General features: G+C 45.6%; 1 protein-coding gene across 2 annotated transcripts in view; it reads right to left on the bottom strand.

The window, feature by feature from the left end:
- Positions 1 to 25,650, bottom strand: part of SYN3 (synapsin III) — a 466,097-nt gene that overhangs the window by 396,154 nt on the left and 44,293 nt on the right. For both annotated transcript variants that reach the window (XM_019446702.2, XM_019446703.2), the window contains exon 3: positions 10,087 to 10,144. In XM_019446702.2, the coding sequence (XP_019302247.1) occupies positions 10,087 to 10,144 (58 nt within the window). The remainder of the gene's footprint in view (positions 1 to 10,086; positions 10,145 to 25,650) is intronic.

Raw genomic sequence — 25,650 nt, 5'->3', positions numbered from 1 at the left:
GTGGCAGTGAGGAAGGGTAAGTGACCACACATAGTAGGTAGAGGCTACAGAACTATGAGCTGGATTGCCCAGCATGAGAAGATCGACTTGCTTCCATTCTCATGGCTCCTGCCTTCTCATTGTTGATTAAGGAGCTGAGTAGTACAGCTAAACCAGGGAGGTGGGCCGCGAAGTGATAAAGCAGTCTGTGTTGTATTTAGAATCAGCAGGGCTCATGCAGCCACAGTCTCAATATCCACCTGCCCCCTCAATATCCGCTCGCCCCGGCCCTCATTTGGGGCTCGCCTTTGGCCATCCCCTGTGGCTCACCATCCAACCTAGACATGGCTGCCCCCACAGGAAGGCCTTTTGCAGGTAAATGTGGAAAATACAGACTTCACAACTAGAGAATGAGATTAACTTGTTTGCTACCAAAACCATCAGAAGGGCCTAATGGCTTCTTAAAAGCAGAAGACAAAAATAACACTGGCAGGTGGAGATGTAATAGGAAAGATGGTGACATGGGAGACGGGAGCCTGGTGTCTCTACACTGGACTCCAGCCATAATGTGATGTGTGTGCTGTGTACAGTTACTTCCCTGCTCTGAAACTCAGATGTTAAACAAGCAGGTTGGATTAGATGATCCCCAAGGTCTCTTTCTAGCCCCACCGTACTATGATTGTACCACACCACCCATTCACTCACACATCTACTCAACATTTATTGAACACCTCTACCAGGATATTTGCTATCAAGGAAAAAGTTAGAAGTTTGCACCAGATCCCAGTTGAATGCCATTATGTTTTGGGGAAATATGATTGGACATATATGTAAATAATAAAAAAACACACACATACACATGGACATTTTATATTTCTTATCCCACCCCTCCAACTACACAGCAAACTTCTTTAAGCATGGATTATATACTCTGCATTTCTGAATAATCCCAGAGACTGACACCTAGAAATCATTCTGTTGATGTGTTTAACAATGTAAAGATGATTGTAAGACTAGCTACTAACGCTTAGCACTTTCTATATGCCAGGCTCTGCTTTGAGTGCCCTACATGTGGTAATTTACTTTGATTGTATAACTCTGTAGGTACATCTTGTGATTGCTATTATTACTACTATTACTTTCATCTTACATATGAGGACATTGAAGCACAGAGAAGTTAAGTTAGTTGCTCAAGGTTGCTCAGGGAGTGGCAGAGTTGGGATTCAAACCCAGGTGGTCTGGCTCCAGTTGGAGCTAATATGCACTTCATGTAGTCCAAAGTGTACAGCTACACTTAGAGACAAATAGTAAACATTTGCTCTTGGGGCGGGGGGGAACAACGAACAAACAGAACTATTAACAGGGGAACTATCCAGCAATAAGCCAGAAACATCAAATGATAAGTAAGAGCCATCCAGGTTAGTAAGGAAAGGAAGAGTGTGGCTGGAAGGACATCTCTTAATTTGTAATTTACCCAGCAGATCAAAAGAGTAGGGTGAAATGGGAAAGGACGGTGGGATTACGTGCTCGAGGAACCTGGGTTAGAGAGGAAATACAAAAAAACTCGTTGAAGACAAATTCAAGACCCAACATATACTCTGATAGATCTACTTTGGTTAAGAAGCAGGACCCTGGAGTCAGCTGGACCCAGGTTCAGATCCCAGCTGCAGGACATTCATACAAGCTATGTGACCTGGCTGGGCAATTTATTTAAGCTCCCTGAGCCTCAGCTTCCTCACCAACAGGCACACTGTGTGGAATAAGTTAAGGCACAGGAAGCATTTAACATGACACCCAGCATACAGAAAATGTTCAAAGTTAACCACCATCACCATTCCTATTGTTTCTCCATTTCTCTACGGCCTTAAATTGGTGAGTCTAAATGTAGAGCCAGGATGGTGATAAACTCACCCATGTTAATCAATGCCATGGTTAAAAAGAGAGACACTTGCTCCTCTAATGAGTTATGTTTCAGCTAATACTCCCTAGTGTCCCACCTGCTTTTTTCATTCCCCCAGCTGGTTCTTAGATTTGAAAAGAAAAAGGCCTCCATGGAGACCTGCACGCTTTTAACAATAATACAAAACAGAACGTCTGAGGTCAGGGTAAGCCAAGCCAAACAAATAAATCTTGCAGGATTGTGTTAACAAAACAAGGCTTAGTGGATCAGAGCGGGTAGGGTTCTGCCGGACTCAGGCCCTGCAGAGAAATGCCAAGCTCTGGTGAATTTCAAACACAAGGAGGTCAAATAGGAAGAGCAAAATATGGAGCACTTCAGAGTTCAGCATCAATGCTTGGCTGAAACCAGGAGAGCATTCTGTGCATGAAGGACCCCAGAAACCATGGATCAATCACACTCCTAGAACTCCACACCAGAAGGGTCTTACAGATCATCTATACAGCTTCTATGGAGGGCAACTTGGCAATAGCTATCATAATGGTAAGTGTATACTTACACTGGGAGGTACACTCTGAGACAGACACTAGCCTATGGGAGGTCCATCAGGGAACACTCCGAGGATCACCATCACTAGATGGGCAGTAAGAGGAAGAAAGCAGCACTGGGGGGAAGGAGAAGGCAGGCTGCACTGCCATCTCACCAAAGAGCTCTGAGCTGGGAGCTTCAACTCCTTCAGAGTTGTCCCAAGCTGAGGTAAATGGGCAAGGTCTTCATACTGTCCAGCCACTGAATGTGGCTGCCACCAGGAAAGAGATGTGAGCTTGGACAAGTCAGCTCTCCTCACCTGAGGCACTTCCAAAAGAGGGCTGACTGCTGAGAGCTGGCTTCTGGTAGCAATGCCAGCAGCTGGGGAAAGTCCTTTATTCCTCAAGGTGCATTACAGCACCCACGGCATACAATACTCCTGGGGCTCGTTCTATTTCCAGGAAGGAATCCTATGGATACGCTACCAAATGTTTGAAATGACATAAGTTCGGCATTATTTGTATTAGTAAAATTATGAAATATAAATTATTGGATATCCATATGACAGCACCCTTGGCAATCATTAACAAGAATGAGGCAGCTCTGCACATACTCTTGCAGAATCACAACCGGATACATTAAGTGAGAAAGGGTACGGAACAGAACAGAGAAGTATGTGTGGACTTTGAACAGCTAAAGGGATAGACTATTGTTCACTGTCTATTGCCACCCAGTCCCACACCCATCCTTGTCTCCTGCACTATGGGGGCTGAAAGCCTAAATCTATACTTCCCAGATTCTTTTGCCACATGGTTCCAGTTAATTTCTACCAATGGGAGCCATTTATGCAAGAGTTGAAGTTAGGAAGGAGGTAGCAATCATTCTGCTTCTGGTGGTAGTTATGAAAGCTTCTCCAACAGCCTCAGCAGATACAGGAGGTTGGTGGCAATTCCTACGGCATCAGTGGGAGCACAGGCTCTGGGTTCTCCACTGGCCATAGTGGTAGTGACAACAGCAGCAGTGAATGCAGGGCTGTTGTGGCTCTGGATATGATTTTCCCTTTTGAACCATTTGGAATCAATCCTCCCATTAAATTTTCTTCTGAAATATCTATAGTGGTTAATGTTTTTTTTTTTTTTTTTTTTAACTTTTTTTATTATTTTTTTTTTTTTATTTTTGAGACAGAGAGAGACAGAGCATGAACAGGGGAGGGGCAGAGAGAGAGGGAGACACAGAATCCGAAACAGGCTCCAGGCTCTGAGCTGTCAGCACAGAGCCCGACGCGGGGCTCGAACTCACGGACCGTGAGATCATGACCTGAGCCAAAGTCGGACACTTAACCGACCAAGCCACCCAGGCGCCCCAGGTTAATGTTTTTTGAACAAACTGCTATTTATGAAAAACAAAGGAAAATACACATATATGTATATTTGATCATTGCATTTAAAATCTCATCTGAGGGGCGCCTGGGTGGCTCAGTCGGTTAAGCGTCCGACTTCAGCTCAGGTCACGATCTTGCGGTCCATGAGTTTGAGCCACGCGTCGGGCTCTGGGCCGATGGCTCAGAGCCTGGAGCCTGCTTCCAATTCTGTGTCTCCCTCTCTCTCTGCCCCTCCCCCATTCATGATCTGTCTCTCTCTGTCTCAAAAATAAATAAACGTTAAAAAAAAAAATTAAAATCTCATCTGACTTTGGCTCAGGTTATGATCTCATGGTTTGTGGGTTCAAGCCCCGCATTGGAAGCTATGCTGACAACACGGAGCCTGCTTGGGATTCTCTCTCTCTCCCTCTCTGTCTCTCTGTCCCTCCTTAACTCATGCTTTTTCTCTCTCTCAAAATAAAAAAAATAAACTTTGGAAAAAAACAGATAGTTGCCCAAGAAACTAGTGGCTAAATGAACTGGTTAATAATGGTTAAAGAAAACAGATTAGTAGGGGCAAGGTTGGAGGTAGACTTTTTATCAGATACCATTTTTTACCTTTTCAATTTTTGGCTATATGTATATATTACCTTTACCCAAAATATAAATAAAAGAGAAAAATAATAAAGGTTCATCTCCTAGTAGGTACATAAATTTCCTGTGAAATATTCCCAACAATAACCACCCAGTTTCTGCTGGAACTCCCCACCTACCCAAGGGGCATGGCCCAGTCATCATTACTCTACTGATTAATAGTTTCTGTTTAGAGCAAGTTGAAATCCATGTTCTTATAGAATTGTACTATTAGACTGAACTCTAATCCTAGCGAGAGAATCTAGGGTGGTTTTTCAGCACACCTGCACATGAAGCCTGGGTTCAAATTCCTCCTTTATCACTCATTTCAAACAGGGTATTTAACCTTTCTGAGCCTCACTTTCTTCATCTGCCAAATGGGGGAGCCATTCATAGCAGCCATCTCAAAGGGTGGTGGTGAGAATGAAATAAGGTTATGCATGTGAAGTGACTTAACCAACATATCTGGTTATTGCCCTTGACATCTGCACACTGGCAGAAAAATGTAATAGACAGTAGGAGGGCCCCGAAGTCAGGCTGCCTGGGTTCAAAGACAGGATCCTGCCAATTAAAAGTCGGGCAACCTTGGGAAAGCTACTTATTCCCTTTGAGCCTCAGTTTCTGTAAGATGGAGGCAATGACAGTGTCATCCCAACAATGAAAAGCATTCAGCCTTACCTTGCAAGTATTCAACATAGAGTAACTTACTATCTCACCTACTCCTTCAGATGACAGATACTCTGCACAGAGCAAATGGGATCCTACTAAAGCCTGCTCTGCCTCTGCACTAAACGTCTCCAGTTCCTTATGCTGGTCCACTTTGCTCAGGGATGTCAGACTCCACTTACACCAATCACTCTCCTCAGAAGGTATTCCATGGAATACCTCCTTATGGTGTGACACCAAAATGGGATCTGTCACTAGAGTCTGACTAGCATAGTATCTGCGTGTGTGTATGTGTGTGCATGCACGTGTGAGTGTGTCACAGAGTGTATTGTGACAGAGACAGGGTGTGCATGTGCCGTGTGTGAAAGAGCGTGTGCGTATGTGCATATGTGTGCTTATGTACCATCGCCTTCCTGGGTTCTAAATGCTGTACTTTGATAATGTAGCCTGAAGTAGCATCAGGTTTTGGGGGAGCAGCAACCATTAGCTGTAGTTTATCGAGAACCTAATATATGTGCCAGAAACCACGCTAAGTTTGTAATTTACACGGACTCATTTAATCCACACAAAAACTCTAGGGGGCAGATATTATTATCCTCATTTTTCAGATGAGGAAACATGCATAGAGATGTTATAAATAGAAGGTCAACAACTAAAATACTGTAGAGCTGAGATTCATCTCCAGACAGCTGAGATCCACCCTGAAGCCAGTCTTAACCTCCACTCTATACTTCTTCCACAAATATTAAGAATTTGTTCAAATCTTAGGTCTTTCCTTTCCTCATGTGATTTTAGTAAGCTAAGTCTTTCTAGTCTTGCTCTTCTTCCGCTGAGTCTTTCCATAGGGAAAACTCCATGTTTTCAATATGAAATTTGATTGTATCTAATTTAATATAGCATATTCTCTCTCTCATTCAGCTTCAAGCCATCAGCAAATGTAATTTGATAAGTCTCTATTAAGGAACAGAACAAAGCCAAGGGCACAGCCCTTAAGCAAGCCATTACATGTATTTCTCTCAAGGTGTATCTCTACCAAGTAATCATTTCCTAGTCCGGGTACTGTTCAACCTGTTCCCACCTCACCAATCTGAATTAACATTCAACCTTCATTTCTCTATCTTGTTGATAATTATTTCTTGAAATGTCACATGGTCTTTACAGTTAATCTCTACAGCAAAGGTCCATTCGAAGAAAGGTTGTCCCATAAAGAACTGTGGATGGAAGGCTGACGTGGGTATGCAAAATATATACATGATGGTGTTGAGTGTTTAAACTATTTTAAGAGAAAAATCCCACCTTTGCTTCCATAAGACATTTGAGTTGAGGAAATATATGAAGAGCAGAAGATGAACAGGACTTGAATCAAGAGCCTTTTCTGGGATCCACACACATCCACCTAACCCCATCCCAACTCCTACATCACACAAAGGCAGGACTCAAAGGGAGCCACTGGCATTCGTATGTAAATGTGTGGCTTTGTCCAGCTTCCTTCACTAGAGTCAAGGGCAGATTCTTTACCTTCTCTTGCCTTTCTTTCCATCTGCTAGAGCAGACATTGGCATTCCTTATGCCTTGGTACCTCTATTATCATGGAGGAAAGTCTCACCATTGTAATTGCAGCCTTTCTTTATTAGAAAGGAATGAAACCCACGGCTCTGTCCCACCAAGTCCTAGTCTGCTAATTTCTCAGAACTGAGTCTGTTTGATATTAATCCATTCATCAACCTCATTGCTTAGTCCCACAGAGGGGTAACTTGTACCTGTGGAGAAAAAGACCCTTTGCCTCAAATATAAATAGAGGAGAATTTGACATGCCGGCACCCTGGCTGGAACGTCTCAGACCTTCTGAGGACACTGCTGTGAGGCCCCACAGAGTCAATAGGGCATTCTGGGTAATAGAATGCAACATGATGCAGTCCCCCCTTTGGCCTCCTCAGAGTTTCTTGATTCGTGGCTCTGCAAGAGCTGAGGCAAGCAGTTTTTGAACTGGGGGGAAGAGGGTGGAGAGAAGGGGCGGAGGCTTCCCCTAGGCCAACCACAACTAACTCATTCGCTCTGTCCAGCAAAACCCAGACAGTGCAATTATCTGGTTAATTTGGCCCTTCGTTGGGAGACAGACTTCCAAAATGTGAGGCCAGCTCAGACTAAACAGTGCCTTCCATCCTAAGACTTTTCCCAAGTGCGAGAGGATACATGTGAGATTCCTGGGGGGGTTGCTTATGTGTCCCACCTATTCATCCAGATGAAAAAGGCAAACAATTCAGACTCTAAGATGGGTTTAGGAAGGCATGTCTTTCAGGGAAAAAATGCCCAAATAACCTGCTATTTGGTCGCCTGGCTAATTTCCCTTCCGGCTTCTATGGAGGGGGATGGCTGGAAATCAGGATGACTCTAAATTAGCCAACATTTTCCAGAATGATTGTAGCCTTCATTGATTGGCTGAGTGTCCCCAGAGCCCCTGAGTGAGTTATTCTTAGGGCAATTCTCAATGATGCTCCTGATGACTCCTACTCATAGATTTTGTACCCATAAGTGGGTCTAGGGGCATCACTGAGATAAGTGGGTAAAATTAAAACATGCCTCTGGGGTTTTCACAAATGGGAGGAGACAGGGCTAGCTGAATTGGCAACTGAGCATTTACCAGATGGTTTATGGAAAACCCAGATTTTTGAGAGAAGATTAAGAAACAGTGATTTATCTCCCTTGGAAACTGACAAGCAGCCTGGAATCTGTGGAATCTATCAGTTATTCATTCTGCAAATATTTCTTCAGTTCTAGAATGTGCCAGGCCCTGTGCTACTTAACAAAGAGAGTTCCAAACAGTCATTGTCCCTACACTCATGCAAATAATCCCACACCTAAATATATGGATAAGGGCTAGGAAGGCCAAGTTGGATGTTATGATAGGGAATAACCAGGTTAGCCGATCTAGATCCAGGTGTGAGGGCTCAGAGACGGAGTCTTTGAGGAAGAGATTTAAAAGTGAACACTTTAAAGAATCTATTTGCTTGTTTAGAAAGATCACTCTGGCTTTAATACTAAAAATAAATGGGAAGTGGGTGAAAAGATAGAATTAGAAGGCTATTGATTAGGTAGACTGGATGAGAGTTGATGATGGTTCAGCCAAGGATCTAGATAGTAAGGATGGAAAGAAGTAGATGGACTGGAGACAGGGTTGTGGAGTCAACAGGTTCTGGTCCCTGAATAGGTGTAGTGGCAGAGGGAGGGGAGGCACCTAGGAGAATGTACAGGCTTCTGGCTAATGTGGAAGGTTAGAGGGTGCCACTCTTTATTGAGAGACGGAACTTGGGAGGACAAGTAGGTTGGGGCTAGGGGAAGATGATGTGTCCTATTTTGAAGTCAACCAAACTAGACTCCTACCATCCCATAACCTGTACTTCCAGCCTCCTTAAAATTGCTCACACTGCTTCCTTCTCAGGTACTCTTCATGTTGTCACCTCCACTTGTGGAAATCCTACCCATCCTTTAAGATGCCCTCCAAATACCACCCTCTCCTCAGAGCCAGCCTGACTCCCTCAATTAGTTGTGGTCTCTGCTGCCCATAGCGCCAAATTTGGACCTCTCTTTCTTGGATTTCACTTGTAATGAGGTTCTGTGAAGACTTATCTTGCCTCCCTTCCTAGACCACAAAATTTTGGGGACAGAGCCTCTGTCTCTATATCCTTATTCCCCATGTTAGCTAGCTAGCGTAGTAGACAGACGTTTGACAAATATTTGTTAAGTGAACAAAAATAACCTGCTCTTTGCCATGGAAGGAAAACCAGTAGACATTGGACTGACTTGAAAGCCACAAGATCAAATTGAAATTCAAGTTTAAGGTGTTTTAATACTAAGCCAACTCAAATTGGATGCTCAGAAAGGTTTTCTGTTCCTCCAACACACCAAACTCAAAGAATGCTGAAAATGTCACACCCCTCTATTTTCTTATTGCACTTTTCTGAGTTCATCTTATAGTAGAGACCTTGTCTATCTTATTAACAATTTGTCTTTGATGATGATGATACTATGACGATGATAAATGAATAACATTTACTAAGTGCCCAGTATGTGCCAGGCGCTGTTCCAAGTACTTTTCATGGACTAACTCATTTGATCCTCATAGTCACCCTATGAAATTGGTGCTATTACACCAATGAGTTACACCAATGAAATTGGTGCTGTACAACAATCAGTTGTACAGATAAATAGAGTTGCAAAGAGCTTAAATACTGCTCAACCAAGGGGTGGCACCAGGATTCAAACCTCGACTCTGGCTCCAGAGCCCATGCTCTGATGTGCTCTCCTAAGGCTGAGCACCATGCGTGGCATTTAGTAGGCCCCCAACAAGTGTTCACTGAATGAACGGAAGGAGCCCTAGATCTGGAGACCACAAGTTCTAGTCCTAATTCTGCCACTGACTTCCTATATAGCCTTCAACAAGTCTGTATTTCTTTCCCCATAAAATGAGGTACCTGGATGCTGATATTAACAGTAACAACAAGAGTCAGTATTCATAATTCTAGCCTCTTTTGAGGTTTTAAATCATCTAATCCCAACAACAATGATACAAGAAAATTGAGGCACAGAGCGAGTAAGTCACCTGCCCATTACCTATTAAATGAGAGAGCTGGGATTCAAACCCACTGTGTTCCCTAGTCCAACTGGTTCCAAGGAGATGCCTTGGGGGCCATGGGGAGAATAGGGAAGGCGGAGCAGGATGGAGCAGACAGACTTTTGGGTTCCCCATGCCCATCTAGTCAGAGAACATCTACTTGTCTCTAGTTTGTAGAATGGGCTCCTACTTGAGATTTCCTCTGAAGAAAGGTTATGATGCTAAAAAAAAAACAAAACAAAAAACATTAAACTAAAGAAATGTAATAAAATTCCCAGGTATAAGCCTGGATTTTCTAGTAATCTTGGCTCATGGTAGCCACATAAGATGAGGATCAAGGCTGCTCCTGGGAATGGCTCCTGCTGTGGAAAACATCAGGGCGACAGCACGAAAGACCCAGCTCCAACCTACCTGCTCCACTCGGATTTCAATCTCTCCATTCACCTTCTTTCCATGAAAGTATTTGGCCCTGTTAAAGAGAGGAAGAAAACTACTGAGTAAGGATGCAGACTGCTTTATTATTTTCTCCCTCCTCTCAAAATCCTTACCCCCAGGGGCACATGTCAGACACATTTGTAACTTCATGCTCTTTCCTCCCACCTTGACTACTTTTCTAATTATTTTTCTAATTATTGTCTAATTATTTGTATTTTCTAATTATTTGTATATACTATGATTTTCTAATTATTTGTATATACTATGTGCAAGAGGAGAAAGAATACTGGATGGGAAGATTGGAGACTCAGGTTCTGTTTCTACTTGGCAACCCTGTTTCAATTTTATAATCTGTAGAAGGAAGATAATATCTGTGTGACTTATTTCTAAGGGCTATTTTAAAGATCAAATGAGATACAGAATCCTACAAAAGTAAATAATGCAGAATTATTTTATTATTGTATTGAGTTATACTCTACATACTCCATAAATTATCTATCCATCCACCCATTCCTCCATTTGTCCATCTGTCCAATGAAGCAGCCCTCATCTGTCCTTTTATCCATCCATCCATCCATCCATCCATCCATCCATCATCTTTCCTCTATATCCCTACTTCTATCTTCTCATTATCAGTAAATAGCATCCCATCTACCCATTGCTCAAGGCAGAAACATAGACATCATTCTTGTTACCCCTTTCTCTCTCCCTATCTCCATTGATTCTACATTCTAGTTATTTCCCAAATTTATCCAAATGCCCATTTTTCTCAGTAAGCACCATAATCTTGGCCCCCTTCCTCTCTCTTCTCATATAGACTTTCTTTTCATACTCTTCTTTCATAGTACTTATTAAAATTACAGTTAGTTATAATTGGTAACTGTGTTTAATGCCTGTGTGTCACTAAACTATAACACAACTACTTAGAGTAAGGCACAAATACTCCCAATACCTACCAGAGTGCTTAACACAGAGTAGGAGCTCAATTAATATTTGCTGGATGAATAAATGAGTGGAGATAGATGGGGAAAAAAACCTACTTGTTGAGTATTTACTCTGTGCCAGAAACTGTGCTGTAGGCTTGAGCCTATATAGCCTTTCTCATTTAATGCTTACAACCACCACCATGAAGAAGGCATTATTATTTCCATCCTATAAAAAAGAAAACTGAAACCCAGAGAAACGAAATATTTTGCCTGAGGGACTAGAGTCCTGGACTTCTAATTCCACATCTATGTTTTTGCTCAACCCTGAAAAAAAGCAGCAAATGTTGGGGTACTCTGGGTTTAGATGTCCTCCCACACACAAGGCAAAAGTAATAAAAGTTTCCATTTGCTCTTTTGGATTTTTGGTATGGAGAAACTAATAGTTCTTAGTCACTTGCTGTAAACCGAGCACTGTGTTAAGCATTTCCATAAACCTTTCTGGGGCAGAGACAGCTTTTTGTTCCAATACCCATTCTCCTCTTCCCCACAATAAGAGAGTTTACAGATTGGGACACACACACACAAGAATGAATATCCTAACTCTCCATTCAGCTAGGGGTGGCCATGTGACTGAGTTCTAATCAATAATTTGTAAGTAGTACATCCAAGAATCTTCTTAGTTTCCTCTATTCTTTTTCCTGGAACATCCATGTTACCATCTATTTTTTCAGCCTTCCATTTGTGAAAAAAAGAATCCTTCCTACAGATTCTCTGACCAAGCTTCAGTCTGTTTGCTTCCAAAGAGTCTCTATCTACACTTAGGCAATGCCAGTGGAGTTCACCTCTTTCCAAGACTGCCCAAATCGCTGACTGATAGCTCTAATATTAAGATAATTTTTTCTTACTAGGTTGACAGGCTTAGACATGCAAAACTTTAGTGGTATAGGAGCTGTTGTTGTGACTTGAAAGGATGGTTTTGTTATCTCTCCCAGACCTGGTGTTTGACAAAATGTGTAGTGAGGCTCATACAAAGGGAACCTTTCCACATAGTTTGTGAATTTTATCACGAATCCTTAAAGGTAGTGTCTGCAAACTTCAGACACTGGGATAAGTCCACCTCTCATATCTGTGGGGGCCTGGGGCAAGAGAACAAACGGACACCTGTGCATCATATGTCTAATATTTACAATTGATAAACAAAGCTAGCAAACATTTAAATAAAACATGCCTGTCTTCCTTCCTTGACAAAGACAACTTCATCATGATCTGGAGGGGTCAGAACTTCAACTTCTTGGAATTGTTAGAGTTCTACCCAGAGCCAGGCGGCATGGGGACTGCCTCCTCTTGGTTCCTACAGTCTTCCCTGATTCTCCTCCCACCCTCCTCTCAATCCTGAATCACCTGGGCTTCTTGTGCAGGCTCATGGATAGCTCAGCCCACAGGCCACACTCCATCTCCTCACTCATTCCCCCATCCACCATTCTTCCTTGGCCATGCCTTCCAAGGATGGACCAGGGAACTGGCCTACACAGGGCATGGAACTGGGCCAGGGTCCCTTTGGGCAAAGAATTCTAGGGTTCTTTGTATCCACTGCATGGTATAAGGGTGCAATTTGTGGGGTCCTGACACAGGGCCCTCCTTTGCTGTCAGAAGGGGTACAGCTAGTCAAGGCTGTGTGGCTCAAGGCAAAGTTCCCCCTAGCTTAGGTTTAAAAGATGTACTAGGTGGGCCTGGGACCTCATAATAGTAACTAATGAGAACAATCACTGGTATACTGGAAAAAGCATGGTTTGGGCAAAGTCTGAGCCATACAACTCACTCGCCACATGTTCTAAGCCAAGGTACTTAACCCCTCTAGGACATGGTCTTCTCATTTGTCAAGCGGTGATAACATCTACAGCCAAGCCTGTAGTGATCAATTCACCTCATCCTCTATGCAACAAGGCAACAGAGGGTAGTAGACTCAGGGCAACCACATGGATGGACTCTCAGCTCTACCACTCACTCACTGTGAAACCTTGGGTAACTCACTCAACCTCCATGTGCCTGAGTTTCCACATTTGGGAAGTAGGGTTAGTAACAGTAACTATCTCACAGCATTGTTGTAAAGATTAACTGAGACAAGATGTATAAAGCACTGAGAACAGTTCCTGCACATAGTAAGCTCCAATGTGTACAGCCCAGGGCCTAAAATAGAATCAACAACAACAAAGAAATATTGAGTGTTTTCTCTGTACCCTCATGGAGGTTACGAAACAGAAATGTGATTCACCTCCTTTTGATCTGTTCCATCAGTGCAATGAGCGATGAGTGATGATGATAATAATAAATAGACATCGTTGGTATATAAGGCCTGCTAGTACCTTCATATCCCTCCTCCTATTAGACCCTACTAGGTAGGGCAGGGATCAGTCCCCACACATTCCAGATGGAGAAGTCCCTGTTCAAAGATACATAAAAACTCTAAGTGGCACCAGTGAGTTAGATCTTGTGCTTCAAGATTTTCAGGATTCAGCAGGACCCGGCTGACATTGGCCATTTCTCCTCCAGTTTTCTATCCACCTCACGGACACACTCAACTTCCTGCAACTCCCTAGCCATGTCCTACACTTTATACCACTGAGCCTTTGCACCCGCTGTTCTCTCTGCTTAGGATGGCTTCTTGCTCTTCTCTGCCTGGCTGCCTCCAAGATCCTCGCTCACCTCCTTTATCAAGTTTTCCTTGAAAGTGCCCCCCTAATGAGGCTGGGTTAGGTGTTCCTCCTTGGGGTTCCCACAGCATCCTGTACTTTATAGGATGTATCAGTCCATGTTGTAATGGCACAGTGTTTGTCTGTACCCTGCCCCAATACACCTAGTCTACGAGCTCCTGGAAACCTGATACTGTGTGTCAGTGCTCAATGAATTCGGAGTCTGGCACAGAGTGCCAGGGCACAAGGCACATGTTTAACGAATGTTTGCTAACTGGGTAAATGAACAGTCTTCCAAGGATAAGCCATAACGTATCCTGTCCTCAAGACACTTTACTGTCATCTACTGGCACACTGTTGTAATACACTTACAAATCTGCACTGATTACAGTGTGGGGTCGTTGTACAGTGTCCAACCTGAATGACTGGAAGCCCTCAACTCGATTCTAACCAGAACCCAGAGCACTTTATACCATATGAATACCACCCAAGCAGCTCTAGCCTTCACAAGGCCTCACCTTCCCAGGAAAAACACTTGTTTTGCCCATCTCTGGAATGTTTACTGCAGAGCCTGGCAGACGGACTTGGGCTGAAGCTGAGGGTCAGGCAGTCCATCCCCCTGCCTGGCTGGGAGTCAGAAGTCTGTCTCCTGACAGGCCACACAGACTGCTGCCTCCTTGCCGGGGGCTCATTCAGGCTTGAGCTGCCTCTGAACAGTTCTGTCTGGCAGAGGGAAGGGTAGGGATGGTCTGGAATTCTAGATGCCTTGGGGGCTGGGATTGCTGCCTTTGTAACTGCGTGGCTGTTTGACCTCAGGCAAAACGGACGGCCTCACTGTGCCCGAAGGCTGTCTCCCTAATGCAGACTTCTTCCTAATGCCCCAATATGTTTATTCTTATAATGAGCTCCTGAATATCCCAGCCAATCACTCAAGGCCTTGGCCTTGGGAAGAGGGTGGGGGAAACTCTTGATTCCAGGAAGCTTCCTTCTCTGTGGGTGGTCTCATATTTTACTGCCACATCAGAGGCACCAGGAAGGAGAATATTATAAAACCAACGCCGCCTGGGGTGGGAAATCCCAAGTTTGGGGAGGCGGGATGTGGTGTGTGAATGAGATTTATGAGGAGCGGGTACTCAGTTCTTTCATGGCGACAGCAGGGGCAGAAGGAAGAGGAGAATTAGCACAAACAGGATCCACCTGTGTCCAAGCGACACCCTCCTAATAAATGTGTCTGGGATGTAGAGTCAATGTGGCTGGGCCTTGGCTATGTCCTTCCCAGGGAGGAGGGGTCAGGAATGTTCTGTCTCAGGCACAGCCCTCTTCCCACAGGTCCCCCCTGTAGGAGGAGGGAGGGAGGGCAGGGATGCAGGGATCTGGCCCAGGAGAGTCTCATGTTTCTGATGCAACATATTGGTTGCTTATTTGTGGCCTGGACTTAAGCAGGGGGAGATGGGCTATGGATCATGCAGGAAATCATTGAAGGTAGACAGGCTCAGGGCTTTCCCAGTCAGCAAGATGAGAATCACATGGCATGCCCGTTGGATGGAGGTGTGGCAAAAGCAGGACCTTTGAATACAGAGGTCCAATTCAGAGATCCATTCTAGCTCCATTACTTACTTGAAAAAAATAACTAACCTGCCTGGCCCCTTCCCACTGCCAGCGGGGACCCTCCAATGGTGGGGCAGCCTCTCCATACCACCTTGCAATTAGGCAACTCCAGTGAGTTAGGGAGGGGAGGGATCCTCTGAGGATGACAAGGCCCCTTGCACCCATACAGGGATCTCTACAGGTAAGAAACTAGAGCCCCAAGTCACTGGATATGACAAATGGCCCCTCATTGGCTTCTGACAGCAATAGAAAAGGAGATTTTCATGAGTAGGTCTGGTCACTATTCACTCCCTTATTTAACCACCATTTCCTGGGCCTCATATAGACCGGGCACCCTATTAGGCATAAGAGGAAAGGTCGCTCCACAAGTGCCTGCTCTTGTGGAGCTCACATGCTCCCAGAAAAGTCAGAAGACTAACCAGGTGAAAAAGAAATGGTAAGAATAAAATGCACAAATGCACAAATGGTAAGAATAAAATGCACAATGGATGATAAGATGTGAAGAGCAGGGGAGATCTGACTCAGGTTGGTCAGGGAAGCCTTCTTCAAAAGACGCTTAACACATATTTATTGATCAACTACTATGGGCCAGATCCTATAGGCTCCAAGGAAGTAAGTATGAAGAAAACATAGTCCTTGGCCTCAGGGAGCTTACTACCTAACAGGAGGGAGAGACTCATAAATGGACAATGACCACACAGGGCACCAGCCCAAAGATCCAGGTCAGCCCACAGAAGGGACACCCAACCTAGTCTAAGGGTCAGGAGCCACTTCCTTGGTAAAGTGGCCCAGGTCATCCATTAACCAATCCAGTATTTGGAGCCTATTCTTTGCCAAGGCCAAAGGCTACAAAGATGACTGTGAGAGGCTCTGGATGTGTGTGTATGTGTGAAAGGCACAGACAAGGGCAAATGAGTTGGGCCGATGCTGGGGGTACTCAGGGAGGGGACAAACCTTCCTGGGGCATGTCCTAAATGTGCAGGAAAAATGAGTAGCAGGCATGGTACAGAAGACCTAGATTTGAGTTGGAAGCTGGGGTACCTGCTACACGATTTTGAACAAGCCGTTACCTTCTCATCTGTAGAACAGGGATAGGAAGATCTACCCTCAGGTTAGCATAAGGATGCAGATTTGAAGGACTCTGGGAACCTGCCAAAAACGTGCTAGCAAGTATGCTACTCCCTGGTGGGCTGTGAGGGTGGAACTTCACCTCTCCAGGTAAAGAGGTAGATGGGCACTGCTAGCATTGGAGACAGATTCAGGTCCTGTCTAGCTCTATTTATTTCCTTGTACTGCCTCAGACAGACATTGACCTTCCCAAGCCCCAGTTTCATTTGTAAGTGCCCATGAATGATATCCTGACACATGGCAGATGTTTAATGTCCCTCTTTTTCTCCTGACCTTCACCAGGATGGGAAGAGGGCTGAAGTCTGTTGGGTGTGTCCCTGGGGAAGTGACATGTCATTTTCTCTCTCCAAGAGGAGGAGGAAGGTGGCAGTATCTTCCTTGCTCTAAATGAAACTCCTGCTTCATGTTTAGCCTAATGGAAACCTGCCTGGACTTCTCCATGGGATCTCCTTTTCCTCCCCAGTATAGGCCTTTAGGGTACACAAAGTCATCAGCCACCCACTCATCATGACTGCAGAAATAGGGCTAGAATGTCATCTCAGTCCTTACCCCTCTCCTTGCCAAAGACACTACACTGTGTCACCTTCATTCCTACATATATTTGAAAGTCCACAATCTTTATTACACAAAGAGAATTAGTCAACATTTAGAAGGCTAAGCCATTCCCCACCCCCATCCCCTGCAAACATTTAATGAGCATCTGCTAAGAGCCCAAGCTGGGGAAATGCCCATGGAAAGGTAATACACTGAAAGATAATTCATACCAAGGTACAAGTGACTAATATCTGATCATTCCAGAAAAGGGTATAAGAAAAGATGGTATAAGGAGGATGAGAAGGGGACCATGAGAATATTGAGTGTTTGATTTAGAAAGGGGGAGCTGGGGGTTAGGGGGCAGAGGTGCCTGGGTGGTTCAGTTGGTTAAGGGTCCAACTCTTGATTTCAGCTCAGGTCATGATCCCATGATCCTGGAACCCCACATGGGATGGAGCCCCAGGTTGTGGGATGGAAAGATTCTCTCTCTCCCTCTGCCTCTGTCCCCCGTATGCACACTCTCTTCCTCTCTAAAACAAATAGAAAAATTTAAGTCCAAAAATAAGACTGTGGACTTCATGAAGTTTACTAGTTGGCAACTTCTGATAAAGAAGATAGCAGTCAGGATAAATATGTATTCTAGCTCTTCTGGGTCTGTTTCCCAGCTAGACTGTATGTACCATAATGGCAGGAGGGCTGTTTTGTTTAGTGCAATACTATGGTCTAGCGCAGTGCTGGGCACATAGGGGACCTTGGATAGATGGGTGGATGGATAGAAACATGCATGCTCATACGAGGTATGAGGACTTTCAAGGTGTGAAGGGCAGGGCACAGAAGGAAAAGGCTGAAAGAAGTTATTTTTCATCCATTCTTCCCTCCTTCACTCCCATCCATCCACTTATTTACCCTTCCTTCCTTCCTTCCTTCCTTCCTTCCTTCCTTCCTTCCTTCCTTCCCATCCATCCACCCATCCATCCATCCATCCATCCAATCACTTATTCATGCATGCATGCGTCTATCCATCCACCCATCTACCCAAGGTCCCCTATGTGCCCAGCACTGCGCTAGACCCGAAGTATTGCACTAAACAAAACAGCCCTCCTGCCATTGTAGTATATACAGTCTCTCTGGGAAACAGACCCAGAAGAGGAACTAGAATACATATTTATCCTGACTCCTATCTTCTTTACCAGAAGTTGCCAACTGGTAAACTTCATGAAGTCCACAGTCTTATTTTTGGACTTAAATTGACTACTTACAATAGAAGATTCATATAAAAAATTCAGATTTCTGGCTGTCCTTGGAAAATCAATGACTTAGCAACACCAGGCCCTTATTCCTGCATGGTGACAACTAGGTGAGTGAACTGAAGCTGCAGCCTTCAGAGGGGACATCATTTCTTACACCCAACACAGTCCCCATGGTTCTGTCATTTTGTTGAAGCTGAAACCAAGTGGCAGACACCATTTGCCATAAATCATGTGCTGTTGTTTTCCTTACAGCAGGGAAATATTTCTCTATGCCTGTGCCTTTTCCTACCACCTGCCCCTTCACTCACAGACCATCTTGTCTCCTGTGAGCAGCTGCACAGGCAACCCCTAATTTAACTAATTCCATTCTGAAGATGGCAATCAGCTCAGTGCAAATTTTCAGGAAACCCACACCCTTACCCTTCCTGAAGATCCAGGGTGAGCGGTCAGGAAAATGGACACAAAGCACCATTTTCTCTCTTGCCATCACAGATAGCCTCCCTCCTGCCAAGGAAACATGTCCTAGGCAGGCTTCCACAGGCCCCAGGAGAAGAGACGTTCTGTAATGAGGCTGGCATCTGCCCAGTGACCTGCCTCCGCCAGGGCAAGGCTGTAACCAGGTGGGGTGAAGTCTGTAGACTCAAGCACTGGAACAGCTATTGCTAAGAAAGTCATGGCATCTCAGGGACTCCATGAAAGGTCATTCAGAGGACCTGGGTGAGAAAAACACGTTTTGGAGGAAGAGGAGAAACTCACAAGGTAAACAGTTGAATTCTTCAGAGAAAAGCAAGGCAAAGTCAGAGAAGTGACTGAGACATAAAGTCATAGAGTAAAAAACAAAAAGCTTTAAGCTCAAGACTCCTGCGAGGGCTTATAAGCCAACCTCTTTATAGTAGGAGCCTCTTCTGCCTCATTGCTTCCAAGTGGCCAGCCCAGTTGTGCTTGAACACCTGCAAGTGATGGGGAGATCATTCCCTCACTAGGAAGCCCATTTGATCTTTGGATGACTTTCCATTCTACATATTGAGCTGAAATAGATCTCCTGCTTAGTTGGCCCCACTGTTCCCAGGTCTTGTCTTGTAATGAAAGAAGTCTTGTAACTCAATGGTTTCTAAGTTTGGCTCATCATCATTAAAAACAAAAACAAACAAACAAACAAAAACAATTTCCCAAGCTCTACTTTGGATATTCTGAGTCAGTAGTTCTAAGGGCACTCTGCAGTGTCGCCTGTCCTGCACCCATCTGAATTTCCAGTAATAGCACCTCCATTTGCATTTGCACTGATGGAACCAAGCAGCTCTCTTGCACGGGGTCTTGGTGGAACTGTCCCAGGACATACTGTGGAACCAGCCAGGTTTGTGTTTCCCCAAGATTTGGATTTGTCAGCAAAGAGGCACATGGCTGGGAGGAAACACGAGCTGGCTTCTCTAGAGAAGGCTGCCTACACAAGTCCCAGCCTCCTAGATCCCAGGGGAGCCCTGGGTCCCAGCCTCTCCGAGACTTGAGTCTTCATATTCTCTTTTGATTCTATGAGCCTCCACATCCAAAACATCCCCATTTTGCCTAAGTCTGCCAAAGTCTATTCCTTTTTCTTGCAAACAAAGAACTCTATCTAACACAGAAGGTGTAGGGTGGTTCCTGGGAATCTGAATGTTGTTCTGATAGAAACGGTCTTTGGGGGAACATGATCTTAATCCATCATCATTTGACTTATGAGAAAAACGAGGCCCAAAGAGAAAAAGTGGCTCCACTATGATCCCATAGCATCAACAGAGAAGGAAGGAATCTGGAAGAAACGGCATCTATCAGATTTCTCCCCACATTCCCTTCTGCTCAAAGACATTTCCCCCAGATTTTCTAGCCAGTTTCAGAGGGTGAAGACTCTACCAGAGCGAGAGACAGCTCTTCACTGTTTTCCCCCTCCCTCTCTCTCTCCCTGAAAGAGCTGGGTAGGAAGCAGCAGGGGCACCAGGCCTCAGGATTGGACAGCAGGAAGACCTCACGGAAAGAGGTCAGCACTTGAAAAATTCCTCAAGTCAAAGGGCTTGGGGCTTGGGTGCCACACAAGGCCCTCACTGTGTGCGTACATTGTCTCCCTGATAAAAGGGGCCGGGCCTGGGAAAACGGAGCCTGTCTCCAGGAGACTAGGCAGGCTGCTGGGGAATGCCCAAGGCCCCTCCCCTCCCCCAGGCACCAGGGCCAGGGAAGCAAGGGGGAGGGGCAGGAGTGCAGGGCAGGTGCCCAGAATGGGAGGGGTGAGTCTGAGTCCAGACATCCAGAGCCACTCTAGGTGCTATTGGGTGGCCTGTGTGAACTGGTGAATGAAGTGAGGAGGAAGGCGACATTAGGCCTTTCCTTTCTTCCTCTCCCTTCCATCCCTGTGTTTCCCCATAGGAAACAGCCAAGGCTTGCCTTGTTCAAGGAGAGGTTTGGGGGTAGAGGAAGTGGTGGGGCCAGATGTGAAGATTTTGTTTCCCAGAGCCAAGTCTCTCCAACAGAAAGGTGTGTGTCTCAGCTGTGAGACCCCCGAGCAACTCTAGGAGGAGGGGACCAGTTCAGGCCTCCATCTTGTCATCTTCACAGTAGAGTTCTGCCAGCTTACCAGCATCCAGACACCCCTCCTCCAGGCCTTCTGGAAGACAGCCCTCAAGCATATCCAGCTGAACTGAGAAGCATGCCAAGTGGCTTCCTTCCCCTGGCTTCCAGCACTATTATATTCATCAGCAATTAGTAATTGCAATTAATTGTTAATACAGTTACCATTTCAGTGCCTGTTATGACAAGCTAAGCCCTGTCCCAGCCCCACCCGTGCCATCATCTCTAATCTTGGCAAGGACCCTTCGCAAAAGATATACCATGATTCTGCCTCACAGGCAGGAATGTGAGGTTCAGAGGTCAGACCTCCCAAGGTCATGTAAGTGAGAGGGAGAAGAGACCTGGGCAGTCTGCCTTGAGACTGCCTACTAGTTTTATTTCCTCTCTGCTGGTGACTGACAACTCTCAGTCCTTGTCACAGGCAGGGAAAGCTGAGAATGGGGTCAACTGAGGGGCCTCTTTTGGTTCTCTGACCAGGAAGCAAGAGTGCAAAGACCGGCTTCTCACTTGGGCCCATGTTAGCAGGCTCAGATGGTGGCAACTGTCTCTCGTTGCCATCCTCCATAAGTAGCGCATCTAGATAAAGACGGGTCACCCAGTTCAATTCGAATTTGGGATAAACAACCAACAATTTGATAGTATAAATCTATACCAAATATTGCAGGGGATAAATTGATTGCTTATCCAAGTATTAACTGAGTGGAATCCAGCAACCCTGCCCCAAAGCCACTGCTGGTGAGGGCAGCTCGGCGTTCAAATACCCCTGTAGGTGACACAGTAGGAAGCAGAATGTCCTGGTCACCATGGGGCCAATTAGGCCCACTGCAAGGCTTTGAGGGGCCTGCCAACATGCCCTGAAGTCCTCATGCCTTCAGTCAAAGCAGCCGGAAGCAGTTCAGCTCCTCAAGTGGAGGCTGGAGCCTCAGAGTTACCAGCTGAACAATGAGGGGTGGGGGGTGGGGAGGGAGCTCGGGCAAAGCATGGGCGTCAGGTACTCTTCCTGAATTCCAGGGCAATTGACCATTTTCTGAGAAAGACTCTCCCCGAGGGCATCCTCGATCCTGAACTCTCCCTTAATAATAAGATCAGCCTTTGGCAAGAGCATCTATTTGTTTGTTAATTAAATCATCCGTGTTTCCTATCTTACCTTGTGCCAGGTGCTGTGCTGGCCTCTGAGGATTCGGTGTTCAAGCAAAGGAGGCCTAAACTCCACCCTCCTGGAGCCTATGCTCTAGCACAGGACCACAGCACAGGCAAAGAAACCATACACATGGAAAAACGCCTGTAAGGGAGAGGAACAGCGTGTTCTCACTGGAGCCTTGGAACATTCCTGTGAGCTCACTGGTATGGTGACAGTGGTGGCATTATGGTCCCCACTTTACAGATGAGGACACTGAGGCTCAGAAAGGTAAGGTGGCTTGGCCAAGAGCTGGTAAGCAGCAGAGCTGGGACTTCAACCCCAACCTGCCACCAGCCAGCCCTGAGTTCTCTGCATTTTACTTTCCTTCCCATTTTAACTCTCTTAGGAAACATGTCTGACATGTGTTAGGAAATCACATATTTAATATCAAAACACAGGGGGAAAGAGCAGAAAACATCCTGTTGGAGCCTGAAACTGAGGAAAATAGCCCAGAGGCAATTTCTGTGAAGGATCCAATTCCCAAACCTGAGACCAGGAGTGTCTGGATGGCTACAGGAACCCCCTTTCCTCCTGGCATCTTCTCGTTCCAGCTGCCCACAGGGCTCCAGCAGGGTGGGGCCGCCTGGCTTGAGGTGGGGCACTTTCCTCTGAGGGTGAGGTCACCGGGATCCTGTGCTTGGCTGCAGTGCTGTTACATGGAGTCCTGCCACCCTGTCTCCTCCCACTGCTCTCAGACACGGGGTGTGTGTGGGTGTGTGTGCATGTGTGACCCTCTCTTGAGCAGGCTCTGCCGGCCAATGCCCTCACACACAGCACTGGAGGGCTTGTACTCAGGTGGGAAAAATGATGAGAGAACAGGGTGTCCAGAATGGCCTGAGCTGGATTCCCAGATGCCACTGACATCTGTTTCGATTTTGGGCTCGCGGCCTCCGTTTTCCTTACGTATAAAATGAGAGCAGTGAAAGTACTCCATCCAGTTGTTGGGAAGACTGACTTAGAGCATCTATGGAAACCTTTTTGGTGGTACAAAGTACACAAGTGTTTGCCACATGACAATGATGAAGACATGACCCCAACCCCAAAGAGCTCATGGTTTATTCATCTGTGTGTTTATTCGTTTTTTGACCAAGATTTTTTAGCATCTATCTCTTGCCAAACACTGAAGTCCTGTGCAGGGGTCAGCAGGAGCTGTGGCTCCATCAGAAATGCCTTTTAACAAGTACCAACCTAGCCACCCACCCGTTTTTGGTTCTCTGAGCAGGGGCCTGTGTTCTGTGTTCTGCTTCCTCACCTGTACAATTGCCCTCCAGGCCAAACAGGAAGTGCCTACGACCAGAGCTATGTTGGCAAGTGATTAGACCAGAGCTGTGTTGGCAAATGATTAATAACCAGCTCTCTGGGGAGAACTGAAAGCCCTATTTTGCAGCATTTGCCAATTTCCATGGTGTAAATGCTCTCATGTGGCCACTGTGACTTTCTGTTGGATTGAGTATGAAAGGGGAAAAAGAGGATTTCAGAATGTCACTCAAGTCACTCCTTAAGTGTCACTGTCACCATCCTCATCCGTCATTACTAATAACTCATCACCTCCAAAGTTACTCATTCAATCAACAGACATTTCCTAACAAACTACCTGCCCCGTTGTAGGTGTTGGGATACAAAGACACCATCTGGGAGTGGGACAGGTGGGGTGGTCGTAGGAGGGACACAAATTATTATACAACATTTCTTGGTGAATCTAGAAATGCACAAGGTGCTTGGATGGGTACCACTGACCATTATTGAGTAGGACAGCGTAGCCTGATACACTCCAGGCTGGAAGGATAGTAGCAGAGGGGTGTTTCAAATCAAGAATACCTTTTCATTTCCTCCCCAACAAATAAAAGAAGAAAGAAACGCAGGGAAGGGTGGAGAATAGAAGGGAAGGTAACAATAGATCATTGTTGAAATGGAATAGCAGACATTCTGGGAACAAGGCCATGGGTGAGGTAAGAGGGGAGGAGAGCCAGAGTTCCACAGGCCATTGGAGGGAGAGACTGGGGGCAAAGGCTTAGCCGCTTCTATCCCCCTCACCCCAACACCCTGCTCCTCAACCCCATCCAGCCTCTGGAGATTTTGTAGGTAAAACCATGAGCAGGGAGGTACACTCAATCCAAGCATGATTATGAGCAATGTTTTTTTGGTCACACTCAATGTTTTGATTTTGAAATCAAAACTGGAATTCTGGTATATTCTGTGGGCAATAATAAAACTTTGTGCCAACTTTTTTTTAGACAATCTCAAATAGCAGCCTTACAGTTATCCTCACATACTGGAAAATAAAGAGCCAAGATTTTACACATAGGTGAGTAAAAACAGACACCCCTCGACTGCATGTATTATACTGCTGAGTCCTAACGTAAGGTGACTTTCAGGCCCCGTTATGCTCATTAAAAGTTATCCTCATTGGACTGGAGTGGGGGCAATGGTATGCTAATTGAACATTTACTGTGTGTTAAACACCAAGGATATAAGGAAGAACAAGACACAGGCCTTGTTCTGGCACAAGAGACAGCCACCTGCTAACCAATGATCATACAGTGTGAAACTACTATAGCACCATGAAATACACTTTACGTTATATAAAGGAGGTGGTTGTTAGCAACGTTGGCAGGGTCAAGGGTGTCAGGGAAGACTTCACAAAAGAGGTGACACCTGAGCAGGCTTTTAAGGATGAATGGAAATTGGACAAGTGAATGAGATAGGGAAGGGCATTCCAGGTAGCAGGAAGCAGAATGTGCTAAGGCAAATGTGTTTGAGAACCATAGGTTGTTTTTTTGTAAAGCAGGAAGTGGAGCTGGAGACAGAACTAGAGGGAGGCAGGCAAGCTGATGAATGAATCTGAACTTGAGGGCAATGATGCAGCAACAGAGGGTTATAATAGGGGATGAACGGTGGGAGCAAACTGATCAGGTCTGTGTTTCACAAAATGACCCTTTGATGGTAACATGCAAGGTAACCAGGGGGTCAAGACTAGAGGTCTGGGACCAGTGAGGCTGCTGGAAAATTCTAGGCAAGAGAAAGAGTGTACAGGCAATAAGGCTGAAGAATACTGAGCCTGAGATTCATTTATTTTATTTCTCCTTTCCCTTGGTTCTTGTGGTTCTTCAAGATTGATTGGTCTCCCCTCATCCCAGAGGATAGCACCAACTTGAGTTCAGACCTGTTACTGAACTGGGCTTTATGGAGGCTGGCCCAAAGTTCCCCAAACACCACTGCTGTAGCTGGGCTCACCTCCATGGCCAATCCCAAAAGGTGGTAGGATCTTACAAAGCTCAGCCATGAGTTGTTTTTCCCAGCAAAGGTGGCTTTGGGGCCCTCTATTTCTCCTCAGAGGATGAGAAGTCCTTCTCTCTGGGTCACTCAGCAGGTAACAGATAGTCCTTGGGGGACCCAGGCTGGTTCAGAGAGTCTGCAAGCTGGCCTCTGCCAGGAGGGGGAGCGTGGGGGCTTCCTGCAAACTCCCTCAGCACAAGGAAACTTGATTCTGCAGGAAGGCCCAAGACCCAGAATGGGAAGACAGAGGATGTGGGACTGAGAACAGAGAAAAGGGAGCAGCATTGTTCCTGGTGGGTTCACTCTCAGTCCAGACAGTGGCTATCTCCCCCTTCATTATCATCTCAAAGGGG

Source organism: Panthera pardus, unplaced genomic scaffold (genome assembly GCF_024362965.1).
Source record: "Panthera pardus isolate Hobbes unplaced genomic scaffold, ASM2436296v1 HiC_scaffold_6, whole genome shotgun sequence".
Classification (NCBI taxonomy): domain Eukaryota; kingdom Metazoa; phylum Chordata; class Mammalia; order Carnivora; family Felidae; genus Panthera; species Panthera pardus.
The sequence above is the reverse complement of the archived record's forward strand: the minus strand, read 5'-3'. Positions and strand labels throughout refer to the sequence as shown.